At 41.6% G+C, this 16,357-nt stretch overlaps 1 protein-coding gene across 1 annotated transcript in view; it reads right to left on the reverse strand.

Annotated features, from left to right (window-relative positions):
* KPNA6 (karyopherin subunit alpha 6) overlaps positions 1–16,357 on the reverse strand; it is a 66,581-nt gene that overhangs the window by 7,694 nt on the left and 42,530 nt on the right. Inside the window, exons 2-10 of the mRNA XM_047082982.1 lie at positions 8,130–8,263; positions 7,143–7,235; positions 6,640–6,739; positions 5,682–5,776; positions 4,578–4,709; positions 3,308–3,396; positions 2,317–2,416; positions 1,836–1,999; positions 1,571–1,649 (exon numbers count right to left, since the gene is read on the reverse strand). Of these exons, the coding sequence (XP_046938938.1) occupies positions 1,571–1,649; positions 1,836–1,999; positions 2,317–2,416; positions 3,308–3,396; positions 4,578–4,709; positions 5,682–5,776; positions 6,640–6,739; positions 7,143–7,235; positions 8,130–8,263 (986 nt within the window). The remainder of the gene's footprint in view (positions 1–1,570; positions 1,650–1,835; positions 2,000–2,316; positions 2,417–3,307; positions 3,397–4,577; positions 4,710–5,681; positions 5,777–6,639; positions 6,740–7,142; positions 7,236–8,129; positions 8,264–16,357) is intronic.

Below are 16,357 nucleotides of genomic sequence, written 5' to 3' on the forward strand. Positions count from 1 at the left end.
TAGTCAAAATTAAAAACTTTTGTGCATCAAAAGATACCATCAACAGAGTGAACAGGTAAGTCACAGAATAGGAGAAAATATATGCAAATCATCTGATAAGGATTAATATCCATAATGTATAAAGAACTCTTAACAACTAAACACAAAAAAACTGAAGAACCCAATTAAAAAATGGTCAAAGGGCTTGAACAGACATTTCTCTAAAGAAATACAGATGGCCAATAAGCATATGAAAAGACACCAAACATCGCTAATCATTAGGGAAATGCAAATCAAAACTGCAATAAGATACCATTTCACACTTATCAAGATGGCTGTTATAAAAAAAACCCAGACAATACAAGTGTTGGTAAGGTTGTGGAGAAATTGGAACCTAGTATATAGCTATTGGAGGTATAAAATGGTGCAGCTAGTGTGCAAAATGGTATGGTGGTCCCTCAAAATCTTAAACATAAAATTAGCATATGATCCCGTGATGCCACTTCTGGGTATGTACCTAGAAGACTGAAAGCAGGGACTCAGATACTTTTGTACACATTGTTCAACACAGCATTATTCATAATAGCCAAAAGGTGAAAACGACCCAGGAATCTATCAACAGACAAATGGATAAACAAAATGGGATATATGCATACAATGGACTGCTTACTATTCAGCCTTAAAAAGGAATGAAGGCATGACACATGCTATATACGGATGAACCTGGAAGACATTATGCTAAGTGAAATAAGTAGACACAAAAGGACAACTATATATAGTTCCATTTATATAAGGTACCTAGAGCAATCCGCTCCTAAGAGATAAAAAGTGTTATGATGGTTACCAGGGGCTGAGGAAGGGGTGGGGAGGATGGGGAGTTATTATTAAATGGGTACAGAAAACCAGTTTGGAATGATGGAAAGTTGTGGGGATGGATGGTGTTGACAAATAACAAGGTGAATGGACTTTCTGCCACTAAACTGTACACTTAATGATAAAAGCAGTACAATTTATGTTATGAATGTTCGCACATACATGCACACGCTCGCGCACGTGCACACATACACACACACACACAAGAATGACCTAGGTAGTGAGTGTGGGTTTGAGTGAGATCACTCAAGATTTTGTCAAGAATCCTACCAAATTATGCCAACTCAAGACTTAAACAATACTCTGCTCTCTAGCCTTTGAACAAAGGACTGTTCCTACTGTGCCCTCACTGGAAGTATTATTAACATGAGATGGGATTCTAAAGGTATAGGAAGTAGGGATAAGGTTCTGCAGCTTTTAGTGTCTCATGGGGACCAGGACTCCAAAACTTGAGAATTACCCTATAACGTCCCAGGTAGTAAGGCAGTTTACTCCACTCAGTTTTCCTTCAAAAGCTCCCAGTGGAAGATGATTTGCTTCCAACTTGTAGAAGAAATGAAGGCAACTAAGTTGCCCACAATCATACAGGAAGTGTCAAAGTTGGAATTTTTTACTCAAGCCCATGCTTTCTCTCCTTACCACACTGCCCACTCTACCCGCCCCCCACCCCCAACATCAGGGAAGGATTTTGTCTATAAACAGCTCTCTTCCTCCTTACCTGGGTTTGGATGTCATCTCCAGTGACGATGTTACCAACTGCTCTCAGGGCAGGAGAGGCCACTTTGTAATCATTGTGCCTACAGAGAAGGGAGAACTGATCAGTAGAGGGCCAGCACACAGTTATCAGCCTGCCAACCACCCAGGTTGGCAGCACTCTCATGGCTCTAGATCTTTGCAGAGAGCAGCAGAATGCTTATTGCAGTTCTTTAGTTAGAGTCTGGGAGAAACTTAGGGAATCTGTACTTTCTAATCAGACCACTCACATTAGAAGCTCTACCAATCTTCGGCAGACTCCAGAGTCTATGACCGCCTGGATCTTTTCATTGGGGCCATCGGACAGATAAGAAAGGGCCCAGCAAGCATCTGCCAGCAAGTCTGAGTCACTGCTGAAGAGTAGGCGAGACAGCACAGGCAAACAAGGGGAGACCTGTTGGAAGCAGAGTGAGAGAGACTCATGGAGGGACAGGGCTACATCAGCTCTACCACTAACCCTAACATGGCTGTCCCTTCCTCTACAAGTAATTCTAAGCCCTAGAGATTTCTCCTACATTATACCATCAGAACTACCTTTTTGACTTTGCTGTCCAAGATGCATGAGATCACCTACTTCACTGACAATTGCCTCTTCTAGTTTCCCAGGGACTGAGACTCTAAGGGGTAACTCAAAGACTTGAAAACTCCCATATCAAAATTCCTACATATGAAGGAAACTGCTTTCACTCAAGAACTGGTAAGCTCTCTTACCTTTGCAAACTCGGGGGGTGGGTTCTTTCCTCTGCAGAGGTTTGACAGGGCCCATACTGCATTCCGTGTCATTGTCAGTCTTGTGGACTTCGTAAGGAGTCTGAAGGAAACAGCAAAGTCTTAAGACAGATCCTGAGCAATGATGCCCTTGGCACAGGGCTGTCACCTATGAACCCCAGGAGCAAGTCCAATCAGACCCTTAAGATTTTTGCAGCCTCACCTTGTCTTCCAACCCAGAGACCTAAGTTAACTGTGCTTGTCTGGACCAGGAGGCCTGACCTACATCTTCACAGAGAATTAGGACCAGCTGTGGCTAGTTAAGACCACAGCTAATAAGGACAAAGGGCTGGAATTTGAGTAGGTCTGAAAACCTTTTAAGGTAGGACATACTGTGCCTCTAACCGTGGCCACGAGATCTAAACAAGGAATACTTTTATTTCTCCTTGGAAATAAAAGCTAAAGGTCTGTGAAGGGCCCAAGAAAGAGTTATAGTGGTAGTCTACGGGGCTGTGGTCTCGGAAGAACGGTTTATCTATCTGTTTTGGTTTAGATGAAGTTCTATTTGAGGGTATGGGAGGGACGGACGGGAGAAGGACTCCTATGCTCCTTCATGGGGTCTTTGATCTGTGCTTTACAACAGAGCTCTCCAATGTACCTATGCATAAAATGATAAATCAATGCATTCTTTAGAGAAGGTTGGATTTTTCCAGATGGGCTAGTCTTGCCTCTATCTTCTGGCTCAATGATGAGGTAGGTATGACCAACACTAGAATCTATAGTGCCATACAGTCAGGAAACAGAAGACTGTACTCATCAAAGACCAGTGGCACAATCTTCTTACTCTCAAAAGATACTGATCTTTTACCTTGGCAATGAGCATACTTTTAGTGTTTTTGCATTTACTTAACATCTTAATGTAAGCTGCCCCGAAAAGATCTGCCATGTGTCTGCCTTATAGATGCCCCAGCTGCAGATGATCATAATTACTCACGTTAACAAAGGATTAAGGATGGAACAGTTCAAGACGTAATCTCGGCAAACGGAGCTGTCTCCAGCTATGTTTCCCAGTGCCCAGACTGCCTGAAAAGGGGACGGTGGAACTGTCACTCACAGACTCTAGTGGCTCCTGTCAATATTTTACACCAGAGTGAGTACCCATCAGTAACTAGGACAAAAACCGTATCAAGGTCCAAGACATCCCGAACAGGATCAGGTACCCTCCTTGTTGACATCCTTATTGAGCACTTGTTCTATGACGGCCTTTCCTCTGGGAGTTCTTGGCTTGGTGGGAAAGATAGGCTGACATCTGTACTGCAGCCAAAGAAGCCAAACCAAGACCTCCCTATGCCCACTCTCCAGAAAAAGAGAGTGAGGAAAGTTGCATTTTTGCAGCCTGATAGGATCTACTCCATATGTAGTAACGAAGGAAAAAATCTTGGTACCACTTTCCATTTTCTATCCAATCAATAAAGTCCAGTGAAGAAATGCAAGTTGTGTCTTTATCTTTACGATGTGTAGGTAGTGAGAAATGGGTACTGTGGTGTCTTTTTTCCAATACTACCTACCTCTGATGCCAAATGTTATGTTTTTTTCCCCTACACCAGCAATCAATTCTCCCACATCATTTTTGTGTCCAACAATCCAATTCAATTCTGACATTAAGTTTAGAGTTAGCGCAGACCCCACAGGTTAAGGGCTCGGGCCCACAATACTACCCCCACTTTAAACACTAGTGGCAATTCCTGGGTGTCATAATACTACTAACCAACTGGTTATAAATGCAAAAGTTCCCATAATGCTCTCCTCAGTTTCAGTAGTTCACTAGAATGATTCACAGAACTCAGGAAAACACTTTACTTTCATTTACTAGCTTACTGTAATGGACACAGCTCAGAAAGAGCTAAATGGAAGAGATGCATAGGGCAAGGTATGGGGTGAGAGATCAGGGTGGTGCAGAACTTCTGTGCCCTCTGCAGGGCACCACATCAATGTGCTCACCAACCCAGAAGCTCTCTGGGGAGGTGGGGTTGAGGGATGGAAGAGTTGGGGGTTCTGATGACAACCCCCTCATCTTGACGCTATCTAGGAACCCCACCCAGTCATCTCATTGGGTGTGTTCCATTATAAATAACAAAAGACACTCCTATCACTCAGAAAATTCCAAGGTGTTTAGGAATTTTTAGGAACCGGGGACAAAGACCAAATGTAGTTGTTATTATGATACATGTACTATCAAGAATTAAGCCAAATTTGAGCATTACCTGTTCCTGTACATCCTCAAAGTCTGAGTTAAGCAGCTCTATAAAAATGGGGACGGCCCCTGCTTCAATGACAATCTTGGTCTGCTGAGAGGTTCCAGAGGCAATGTTCGTTAGAGCCCAGGCAGCTTCAAACTGGAAGTGAGATTAAGCCATGACTGAGAGGTCATTCCAGACAGAGCAGCCATGCCTACCAGCTGGTTGAGAGCTGTAGGCCTCTTGCCCCTGACTAAAACACTAAAACTTGAGCCTTTTCCTCTTCTCCTTTAAATGACAAAACACAGTATGGGCAGTGATGTGACACAACGGGAAGAATGGACCTGGGCTTCAATGGTCCCAAGTCTAGCTCTGCACTACCATAGCACCCGAGTCCTTTGGCAAGTTGATTTCCTGAACTTCATTCACATTCTTCGTTTCTGAAACCAGTATTAGAGTGACACGTGTGACTCAAAGTCCCTTTCAGCTGAGTTTCCGGTTAAGTTTTAATGCATTGACTCATCACTCATTTTTGAAAAGAGAGACGCAGAGGAGCTAAATGATTTGCTTCAGGTCACACAGGTAATCAGAGGTACGAGATCACTGGGGTGTCTGGGTGGCTCACTCGGTTAAGCGTCCGGACTTCGCCTTAGGTCATGATCTCGCAGTCTGTGAGTTCGAACTCCACGTCAGGCTCTGACAGCTCAGAGACTGGAACCTACTTCAGATTCTGTGTCTCCCTCTCTCTCTGACCACCCCCTGCTTGCACTCTCTCTGTCTCTCAAAAGATGAATAAATGTTAAAAAAAAAAAAAAAAAGTAGATATATATTTTAAGTAAACTAACAACGCTGAGATCAAGAGTCGCATGCTCTACCGACTGAGCCTGCTAGGCACCCCAGAACCTTTGATTTATAACTGAATAATCAGCCTGTTCTATTCTGGTGTCCTTCGAGATTGTTTTAGAGAAGAGGTTTTGGCTCTCTTATCTGAGGCCAAGACCTCTGAAGCATCTCTTAAATAGTTCCTCATATTACTTGTCTATTTCCTGAGAGATGTGTCTATAGAAACACTCAACTACAATTTCTTGGAAAAGGGGCTTTCATCTGGTACCCCTCTACACCAGTCCTCACCTGTAATGTACAATTCTCATTCCTCTTCAGAAACTCTACAAACCGATCCACCACTCCTGGAGTGTTGATAACTTCATCTATTGGAGGACTAGGCTCTGGAAGAGGGGAGAAAGGAAAGAGAGGAAAAGTCAGGAGAGATTTCGGCTGGTGCATTCACTGGGGTCGGTCTATCATCCTTCTTAGGTAGTCCTGACCGTTCTTATCAACATTTCCAAACTCCTTTTTGGTGAGGTGGTTTTCACAATAGTCGGTCGTTTTTGAACTGTGTGATCTAGTTAGGATGCTAAAGAGAAAACCAATCCCTAATTTAGGTATACTTGCCTTTGGCTTCCTGAAACTAAGCAAGCAAGTAATTAAGGAAAAGAAAGCCCAAGAAATGGGCAACCCTAGTCTAAATATTTCCCGTCTAAGAAGAGCATTCTTTTCTCGGCAGGACTGCTTCATTTACTGAGACAAGAAGTATTTTTCCTATCATACATCACATCTTTATTGAGTACAAACTATGTGCCAGTTCTAGGTACCGAGAACACTACAGTGAACAAAGTCAAATGTCTCTGCCCTTACAGAGCTTATGTCCTAATGAGGAGAGACTTTCTATTATATTAATAAGTGTAATGGGAAAAAAAAAAAAAGAGGTAGGGCAGGGTAAGATTAAGAATGCTGAGAGTGAAGGGGATCTGCTTTTTTATACAGGGCATCAGGGTAGGCTTGTTGAGAACCTAGAATATGCTCATGCAAGTGGGGAGTCGTCACAGGTATCTGCAACCAGTGGATATCAGGCAGAGGGAACAGAGGGAACAGAGGGAACAAAGGTAATAATGTGCCTGGCTTGTCCATGGAACACCAAAGCAGTATGACTAGAGTAGAACGAGTGAAGGGGAACAGCAAATGAGGTCAGTGAAAGGAAACATAAGGTTAAATCACGTAGGGCCTCCCTGGGGAAGACCAGGATTTGTACCTTTGGAGAGCAGTTTCCGGAATTTCTGTGTGGTTGCTAACTGTAGGTCAGAATCATCAGAAAAGAGCATCTCCACCATCTCTCGTGTGATCACGCTCTCCTAGAACATAAGACAGATTTAAGACTTGGCAAACCAACACTAGAGCTGGATATGAGCACACACCCCTGCTTGGCATCCTGCTTGTTAAAGACTTGAGGGCAAGAGGATGGCATAACAGCAGGCTCAGGAGAAGGTGTTTGTTTAATTCATGGCTGCTTTAAGTTGGGATATTTGAATGATTCCTAACCTCTGAGGCAAATAAGGGCTTCCCTTAAAATGTTTTCTCAGGTGTCTCCATCACAGATGTAACCCTACTGATTCTTTAAGCCAACCAGCTACAAAAAGGCCCATGGAAGAAAGAGCTTAGCGTGGCTGTTGCCAAGGCCACTAGATGATGTGAACTGCCTGTTCTGTACACGTTGGTACTTCCCTGGCCTGCCTGAAGCACATGTAAGGGCCTTACCCCAGTGGTAGAGCTCACATAGGAGTCCATGAGGAGACTGTCAAACATGGCGGCTTCTTCATTAATCAGCTCCACATTTCTCCGTTTAAAAAGCTGAAAGTAAAGAAAAGATATAGTGGTAAAACTACTCACTGTAATAAAGAAAACAAAGAATGATCCAATGTTAAATTATGTCAATAATTGCCAAGGAAATGCTAGGATAGTTGAGACAATGCCAAGCTTAATATATGGACATGGAAAGATATCTAAGCACTTGACTGTTTTATATCTAATTGTTTGAAGTTTTTTAGAGAACATTCTCTTTTTTTTTTTAAAGTAAGCTCTATGCCCAAAGCAGAGCTTGAACTCATGACTCTGAGATCAAGAGTCATATGGTCTACCGACTGAGCCAGCCAGCCAGGTGCCCCTAAGAGACCATTTAAAGATTTCTGTGCCCTTTGTATAAAAGGTGATGGATATAAAAGGTTTTGAAGGAAAGGAGTAACAGTAAAGCAAGAGGGTGGGCACAAGCAGGTTAGGTGACAGCATCTAGACCGGGGCAAGGCACCAATCTGTTGGTGGTGTGCGGTGGAGCATAGCTGATAAGGCATTCATACAGTCTCAGTCCTAGGGAGACTTCCAGAGAATGGACTGAAGACATAGAAGTAAGGCAGTCCAGAATAGCTGATGAACCTCTTAAGGCGCCAGGCCTAATGCTGACTATAGGGGTGAAGAAGAGAGAAGGCAACAAGGGGCTAGAACTAGAATGTTATACAGAAGACATACATGATGTCTACATTGTTCTAAATTGTGGAAAAGGAGTAAGGGACTGGTTCTTTTCCTCGAAGCTTCCAACACTTCTCTAGAATAAAGAAAGCTGGATGAGTGGCCCCAGAGCTAAGCTGTTTTCCCAAGGGAAAAGGAAGAATAAATGCAAGGAGCAGCCCAACCATGGCAGCTGGATCATTTCCCTGAACAGTATGTTTGAGCATATTCAGGTTAACCTACTTGTTGTTCCCGTTTCTGCTTCCGGAGCTGAATGCCCTCTTCCTCTCTTCTTCGTCTCATTTCCTCAGGGTTTAGGGCATTGTTCTTATAGCTCTTCATTCGATAATTGTCTTTCCCTGGGCTCGCCATGGTCTCTAGAAAAAGAGAAGATACAAATATAAAGGCTCTTAAGAGGACAGCATTTCCTTTTCACCGGGCTTCGGTTCCACCCGGCCTCCCAACCCCCCCTACTCAGGGGGACTGAAGCTCCTCGAGGAGGGCTGATAATCTCAATAACTTAACACCTGACATCTCATCTTTAAAACATGGACATAACTATTCCTACTTCAGAGAGTTGTGGGAGGGATTAAATAGGTTAATACTACTGTGAAGTATTAGAATGATGCTAGGCCATATGGCAAATGGTCACAAGTTATGATCCCTCTATGACAACAGAGAAAACTTGACTTGCTCAATAAACTTGAAAACATCTAGTTCAGTGAGATACTGTTATCTTTAACGTCCACCATCTATCTTTCAAATTAAAAAAATTTTTTAAATTTATTCTGTAATATTTGATAAAAACAAAGAGATGAAATATAATGTTACCAAGCAAAATAATACAATGAACATCTGTAAACCCACCACCAAATCTAAACTAGAACATTACCAATATGCCTGAATCTACTTGTGGGCTCTCATTCTATCACAGGCTCCTCCAGCCCCACCCCAACTCCAGGCAAAAGGAAAATGCTATCCTGAATGGCATGCACGTTGAGAAAACATCTGCCCAATATCTAAGTCTGAATAATAGTCTGTCATTCAGTCACGTGAAAATAGCGGCAATTAAAAAAAAATTCTCGGATAGTTAACAAGTAGTGTTCTATTAATTACAGTGTTATATCAGCGTACAATATAGTGATTCAACAACTGTATACACTAGTTAGTGCTCATCAAGGTAAGTGTGCTCTTAGTCCCTTTCACCTATTTGACCCATTCCCCTGCCATCACTTCCTTTCTGGTAACCATCAGTTTGTTGTCTAAGTTAAGTCTGTTTTCCGGTTTGTCTCTTTTTTCCTTAAAAACAGTCTCAATTTATAAAGCGTCTAATTTAGCTAGTAACTTAATCATCACAGGCGATCTTCCTCCAGACACATTTTCAAAGGTTGGATTTGTCCTGTTGCATCAAGGACATAGCAATTTTTTTCCCCAACAGTGAGTGAGTTAGTGGCAAATATACGGACTACTAGTACACTTTGGTGCCACTGTGTTGATTTGTGCTAAGACAACAGAACTTTTCCCATCATTGCTTTTGTACTACTTTTGCAGTACAAATGTCAAAATAGTAAAAACGGCAAATAACATCTTTACAACTTTTTTCCAGCTATAGAGATATAAGTGATCTATAACCTGTTTTTTTTTTTTTTTTAAGTTTATTTATTTATCCAGAGAGTGAGAGGAAAGGAGGGGCAGAGAGGGAGGGAGGGAATCCAGTGCAGGTTCCAGGCTGACAGCTCAGATCTCAAGAACGAGGAGATCATGACTGGAGCTGAAATCAAGAGTCAAATACTTGACCGAAGGAGCAACGAATGCATGTGCGTGCACGCACTCGCTCTATCTACCATCTACCTACCTACCTACCTACCTACCTACCTACCTACCTACCTACCTAAGTAGGCTTCATGCACAGCACAGACCTTAACATGAAGCTTGAACTCGTGACCCTGAGATCAAGAATTGGATGCTTAACTGACTGAGTCACCCAGGCACCCCAACAGAATACTAGGCAGCCTTTATTTTTCTCTTAGCAACCTTAAAGTATATAATACAGTGCTGTTAACTATAGTCACAAGCTATACATTAGATCCCTAGCACTTATTCACCTTACAACCAAAGTTTGTACCTGTTGACCACCTTCATCCATTTCCCCAACCCCACCCCTGGCAACCACCAATCTACTGTTTCTAGGAGTTTGGTCTTTTCAGATTCTACATGTACATGTATTTGTATTTGTCTTTCTTTGCCGCTTAGCTCGTTATTTAATTATTTATTTTCATAATAGCCATCGTAACAGGTGTGAGGTGGTATCTCACTGTGGTTTTGATTTGCATTTCCCCGGTGACTTGTGATGTTAAGCACTTTTTTCATGTACCTGTTGGCGATTCTATGTCTGCTCTGGAAAAACGTCTATTCAGGTCCTTTGTCCATTTTTAATTGGAGTACTTGGGGTTTTGTTGTTGTTGTTGTTGTTACTGAGTTGTATGGGCTCCTTATATATTTTGGATACTAACTCCTTATCAGATACATGGTTTGCAAATATTTTCTCCCATCTTATAGGTTGCCTTTTCATTTTGGTTCAAGCTTTCTTGTTTGATGTAGTCCCACTTGTTTATTTCTGCTTTTGTTGTGTTTTTGGTGTCATATCCAAAAAATCATTGCCAAGAACCAAGGTCTTATTTCCCATGTTTTCTTCTAGGAATTTTATAGTTTCAGTTTCTACCAATTAAGTCTTTGATCCATTTTGAATCGGCAGATAACATTTTATTTTTTTTTTATTTTTTTTCGATATATGAAGTTTATTGTCAAATTGGTTTCCATACAACACCCAGTGCTCATCCCAAAAGGTGTCCTCCTCAATACCCATCACTCACCCTCCCCTCCCTCCCACCCCCCATCAACCCTCAGTTTGTTCTCAGTTTTTAAGAGTCTCTTATGCTTTGGCTCTCTTCCACTCTAACCTCTTTTTTTTTTTTTTTTTTCCTTCCCCTCCCATGGGTTTCTGTTAGTTTCTCAGGCTCCACATAAGAGTGAAACCATATGGTATCTGTCTTTCTCTGTATGGCTTATTTCACTTAACATAACACTCTCGAGTTCCATCCATGTTGCTACAAAGGACCATATTTCATTCTTTCTCATTGCCACATAGCACTCCATTGTGTATATAAACCACAATTTCTTTATCCATTCATCAGTTGATGGATATTTAGGCTCTTTCCATAATTTGGCTATTGTTGAGAGTGCTGCTATAAACATTGGGGTACAAGTGCCCCTATGCATCAGTACTCCTGTATTCCTTGGGTAAATTCCTAGCAGTGCTATTGCTGGGTCATAGGGTAAGTCTATTTTTAATTTTTTGAGGAACCTCCACACTGTTTTCCAGAGTGGCTGCACCAATTTGCATTCCCACCAACAGTGCAAGAGGGTTCCTGTTTCTCCACATCCTCGCCAGCATCTATAGTCTCCTGATTTGTTCATTTTGGCCACTCTGACTGGCGTGAGGTGATATCTGAGTGTGGTTTTGATTTGTATTTCCCTGATGAGGAGCGATGTTGAGCATCTTTTCATGTGCCTGTTGGCCATCTGGATGTCTTCTTTAGAGAAGTGTCTATTCATGTTTTCTGCCCATTTCTTCACTGGATTATTTGTTTTTCGGGTGTGGAGTTTGGTGAGCTCTTTATAGATTTTGGATACTAACCCTTTGTCCGATATGTCATTTGTAAATATCTTTTCCCATTCCATTGGTTGCCTTTTAGTTTTGTTGGTTGTTTCCTTTGCTGTGCAGAAGCTTTTTATCTTCATAAGGTCCCAGTAGTTCATTTTTGCTTTTAATTCCCTTGCCTTTGGGGATGTGTCGAGTAAGAGATTGCTACGGCTGAGGTCAGAGAGGTCTTTTCCTGCTTTCTCCTCTAGGGTTTTGATGGTTTCCTGTCTCACATTCAGGTCCTTTATCCATTTTGAGTTTATTTTTGTGGATGGTGTGAGAAAGTGGTCTAGTTTCAATCTTCTGCATGTTGCTGTCCAGTTTTCCCAGCACCATTTGTTAAAGAGACTGTCTTTTTTCCATTGGATAGTCTTTCCTGCTTTGTCAAAGATTAGTTGGCCATACATTTGTGGGTCTAGTTCTGGGGTTTCTATTCTATTCCATTGGTCTATGTGTCTGTTTTTGTGCCAATACCATGCTGTCTTGATGATTACAGCTTTGTAATGCCTTCTGCTTTGGTCTTCTACTTCAAAATTACTTTGGCTATTCGGGGCCTTTTAGGATTGCTTGTTCTAGTTTTGAGAAGAATGCTGGTGCAATTTTGATTGGGATTGCATTGAATGTGTAGATAGCTTTGGGTAGTATTGACATTTTGACAATATTTATTCTTCCAATCCATGAGCACGGAATGTTTTTCCATTTCTTTATGTCTTCTTCAATTTCCTTCATAAGCTTTCTATAGTTTTCAGCATACAGATCTTTTACATCTTTGGTTAGATTTATTCCTAGGTATTTTATGCTTCTTGGTGCAATTGTGAATGGGATCAGTTTCTTTATTTGTCTTTCTGTTGCTTCATTATTAGTGTATAAGAATGCAACTGATTTCTGTACATTGATTTTGTACCTTGCAACTTTGCTAAATTCATGTATCAGTTCTAGCAGACTTCTGGTGGAGTCTATCGGATTTTCCATGTATAATATCATGTCATCGGCAGATAACATTTTAATCTTCACTTCCCAGGTCCTCTGAAATATTGTGCAGATCACACTTTGAGAACTCTAAGGAATTAATTGCTGGGCTGTAGGCAGGTTAATGTTAAACTTGACGAACTAGTACCATGTTGCCTTCCATGTGATGCCAACATTTAAATTTTTTTTTCATTTCATTAAGAGAAATTTTAATTTATATTTATATATATTTTTTAATGTTTACTTAGTTTTGAGAGAGAGACAGAGCACAAGCAGGGAAGGGGCAGAGAGAGAAAGAGACACAGAATCTGCGGCAGAATCAGCTCTAGACTCTGAGCTGTCAGTGCAGAGCCCTATACAAGACCCGTGAGATCATGACCTGAACCAAAGTCACTCAACCGAGCCACCCAGGCGCCACTTTATTTTTCAATATAATTTATTGTCAAGTTGGCTAACATACAGTGCTCTTGGTTTTGGGGGTAGACTCCCATGATTCATCACTTACATACAACAACACCCAGTGCTTGTCCCAACAAGTGCCCTCAATACCCATCACTCATTTTCTCCTCTCCCCTACCCGCCCCCCCATCAACCGTCAGTTTTTCTCTGTATTTAAGAGTCTCTTATGGTTGGCCTCCCTCTCTGTTTGAAACTATTTTTTCCCTTCCCTTCCCCCGATGGTCTTCTGTTAAGTTTCTCCAGTTCCACATGAGTGAAAACATGTATCTTTTTCTGACTGACTTCTTTCACTTAGCATAAACTTAGCATGGAACTCCAGTTCCAAACATGTTGCAAATGGCAGGATTTCATTCTTTCTCACTGCCAAGCAGTATTGCATTGTATATATAAACCACATCTTTATGTGATGTCAATTTATACTATCCTAGCAATACACAACAGGCTTCTGTTGATATATACCTTATTACCTGGAATTTTCACTTTTGCCAATCTACTCTGTATAGTAAGGTCTTTCACTGAGATAAGGATTTGCATATCCCAGATTACTAATGAGGTAAGATTTCATGTTTATTAGCTATGTTTCTCCTTCTGTAAAAAATCCATTTGTGTATTTTGAATATTTTTCTATTGAATTATTAGCCCCTTTCCTATTAATTTGTAGCTCTTTAGATATTCTAGTTGTTAATCACTTGTTGGTTATGTGTGTTACATATATCTTCCAGCAGGGCACCTGGGTGGCTCAGTCAGTTAGGCGTCCGACTCTTGGTTTTAGCTCAAGTCCTGATCTCAGCGGTTCACGAGTTCAAGTCCTGAATCAGGCTCTGCGCTGACAGTGTGGAGCCTGGTTGGGATTGTCTCCCTCTCTCTCTGTCCCTCCCCACTTGTTTTCTCTTTCAAAATGACAAACAAACAAACAAATAAAGTGTCTTCAAATATCTTCCAGCAGTTTGAAGCTTTTTAGTTTTTTTGATTTTCACCTTATGGAGTTAACAAGAAGTTTTTCATTATAATGTAGTTAAAAATGTTCTTTTATTCTTAGCTTTTTGTTATTTAATAAATCCTTTAATGCTCCCAAAGTCAGAAAGATAGCTTATGTCTTCAAGAGATTTTATTTATTTGGTATTATTTTTATTTTTCCAATTTATTTATTTTTGAGACACGGAGAGACAGAGCATAAGTGGGGGAGGGGCAGAGAGAGAGGAAGACCCAGAATCCAAAGCAGGCTCCAGGCTCCCAAAGAGTCCAACGCAGGGCTGGAACCCACAAACCGCTGAGATCATGACCTGAGCTCAAGGTGGAACGCTCAAATGACAGAGCCACCCAGGCGCCTGCCTCTATGTCTTCTAGAGCTTTTGAAGTTTGCCTTTTACATGCAAATGTTTTATCTATGAATTTAACTATGTCTATATATGAAATAGGGATTCGATTTCATTTTTTTCCATGTGGAAAATCAACTGTCCTAGCATGGTTTATTTACTATGCCACTCCTATCGTCAAGAAAATCACCCTCTGTGACCAAGTTTAGTGTTAGAATCTCTACTATTGGTCAATTTCTATCTTGCTTCAATCACATTTTTTTAAACAGATTTTTTTTTTTTAACGTTTATTTATTTTTGAGACAGAGAGAGACAGAGCATGAACGGGGGAGGGGCAGAGAGAGAGGGAGACACAGAATCGGAAGCAGGCTCCAGGCTCTGAGCCATCAGCCCAGAGCCCGACGCGGGGCTCGAACCACAGAGCACGAGATCGTGACCTGAGCTGAAGTCGGACGCTTAACCAACCGAGCCACCCAGGCGCCCCTAAACAGATTTTTAAAAATTAAAGTTTATTTATTTATTTTGAGAGAGAGCATGAGCAGAGAAAGGGCAGAGAGGGAGAGAGAATCCCAATCAGGCTCCACACTGTCAGTGCAGAGCCAGACGCAGGGCTTGAACTCACGAACCACGAGATCATGACTGAGCTGAAATCAAGAGTCGGACGCTTGACTGAGCCACCCAGGAGGCCCTTAACAGATTTTATTTTATTTATTTATTTAAACATTTATTTATTTTTGAGAGAGGGAGACAGAGTGTGAGTGGGGTCAGGGCAGAGACAGAGGGAGACACAGAATCCGAAGCAGGCTCCAGGCTCTGAGCTGTCAGCACAGAGCCTGATGTGGGGCTTGAACTCACGAACCATGAGATCATGACCTGAGCTGAAGTCAGACACTTAACCAACGGAGCCACCCAGCCGCCCCAACAGATTTTATTTTAAAGTAATCTCTAGACCAACATGGAGATCGAGCTTAACCCTGAGATCAAGAGTCGCATGCTCTATCCCTCCAATATCCCAGTTTTTAAATAAAATTTTAACAAATCTCTTCATTTGGTAGAGCTGGTCCTCCAATCATAAACCTTGAGAAGTGGGCTGGCTCTTTTTTGAGTTTCAGAAAATCTGTATCAGCTTGCCAAACCTTAAACAAATGCTATTGGGATTTAAATCAGAATTACTGTTACCAGTATTGAAATTCCATATTCACGAAATGAGGTCATGTGGGTCTTTCTCTCACCCTCCCTTTTTTGGTTTGATTTCCTTTTTATTACTATTATGTTTTTTTAAATGTTAATTTATTTTTGAGAGAGACAGAGCGTGAGTTGGGGAAGGGCAGAGAGAGAGGGAGACACAGAATCTGAAACAGGCTCCAGGCTCCGAGCTGTCTGCACAGAGCCTGACATGAGGCTCAAACCCATGAACATGAGATCATGACCTGAGCCGAAGTCGGATGCTTAAACGACTGAGCCACCCAGGAGTCCTTAGTTTGTTTTCGTTAATGCTACTCAATAGATTTAAAATTTTCTTCACAAATGGTGCGCCTGGGTGGCTCAGTTGCATCAGTTAAGCGTCCAACTTCAGCTCAGGTCATGATCTCATGGTTTGTGAGTTTGAGCCCCACTGTTAAATATTATCCAATCATTTTTCTGCATCTACTGAGATGATATATGGTTTTTCTCTTTAAAAGGCATAATGAATGAACTGAACTAAGATTCTCTCTCTTTTTTTTTTTTAAGGTTTTTAAATTTTTTTTTTCTTTTTGAGAGAGAGAAAGGGGGAAGGGACAGAAACAGTGGAAGTGAGGGAATCCCAAGCAGGCTCCACACTCATTGTGGAGCCCTACATGGGGGTCGATCTCATGAACCGTGAAATCATGACCTGAGCCAAAATCAAGAGCTGGATGCTTAACTGACTGAGCCACCCAGGTGCCCCAAACTATAGATTTCCTTTCCTTTTGAGAGAGAGAGAGAAAAAGAACTAGTGGGGGAGGGGAGAGAAAGAGAGAGAGGTAGAGAATCCCAAGCAAGCT

This window comes from Lynx rufus, unplaced genomic scaffold, assembly GCF_022079265.1.
Source record: "Lynx rufus isolate CCGP_SWC_20201006 ecotype Redwood Valley unplaced genomic scaffold, mLynRuf1.p SCAF_2, whole genome shotgun sequence".
NCBI lineage: Eukaryota > Metazoa > Chordata > Mammalia > Carnivora > Felidae > Lynx > Lynx rufus.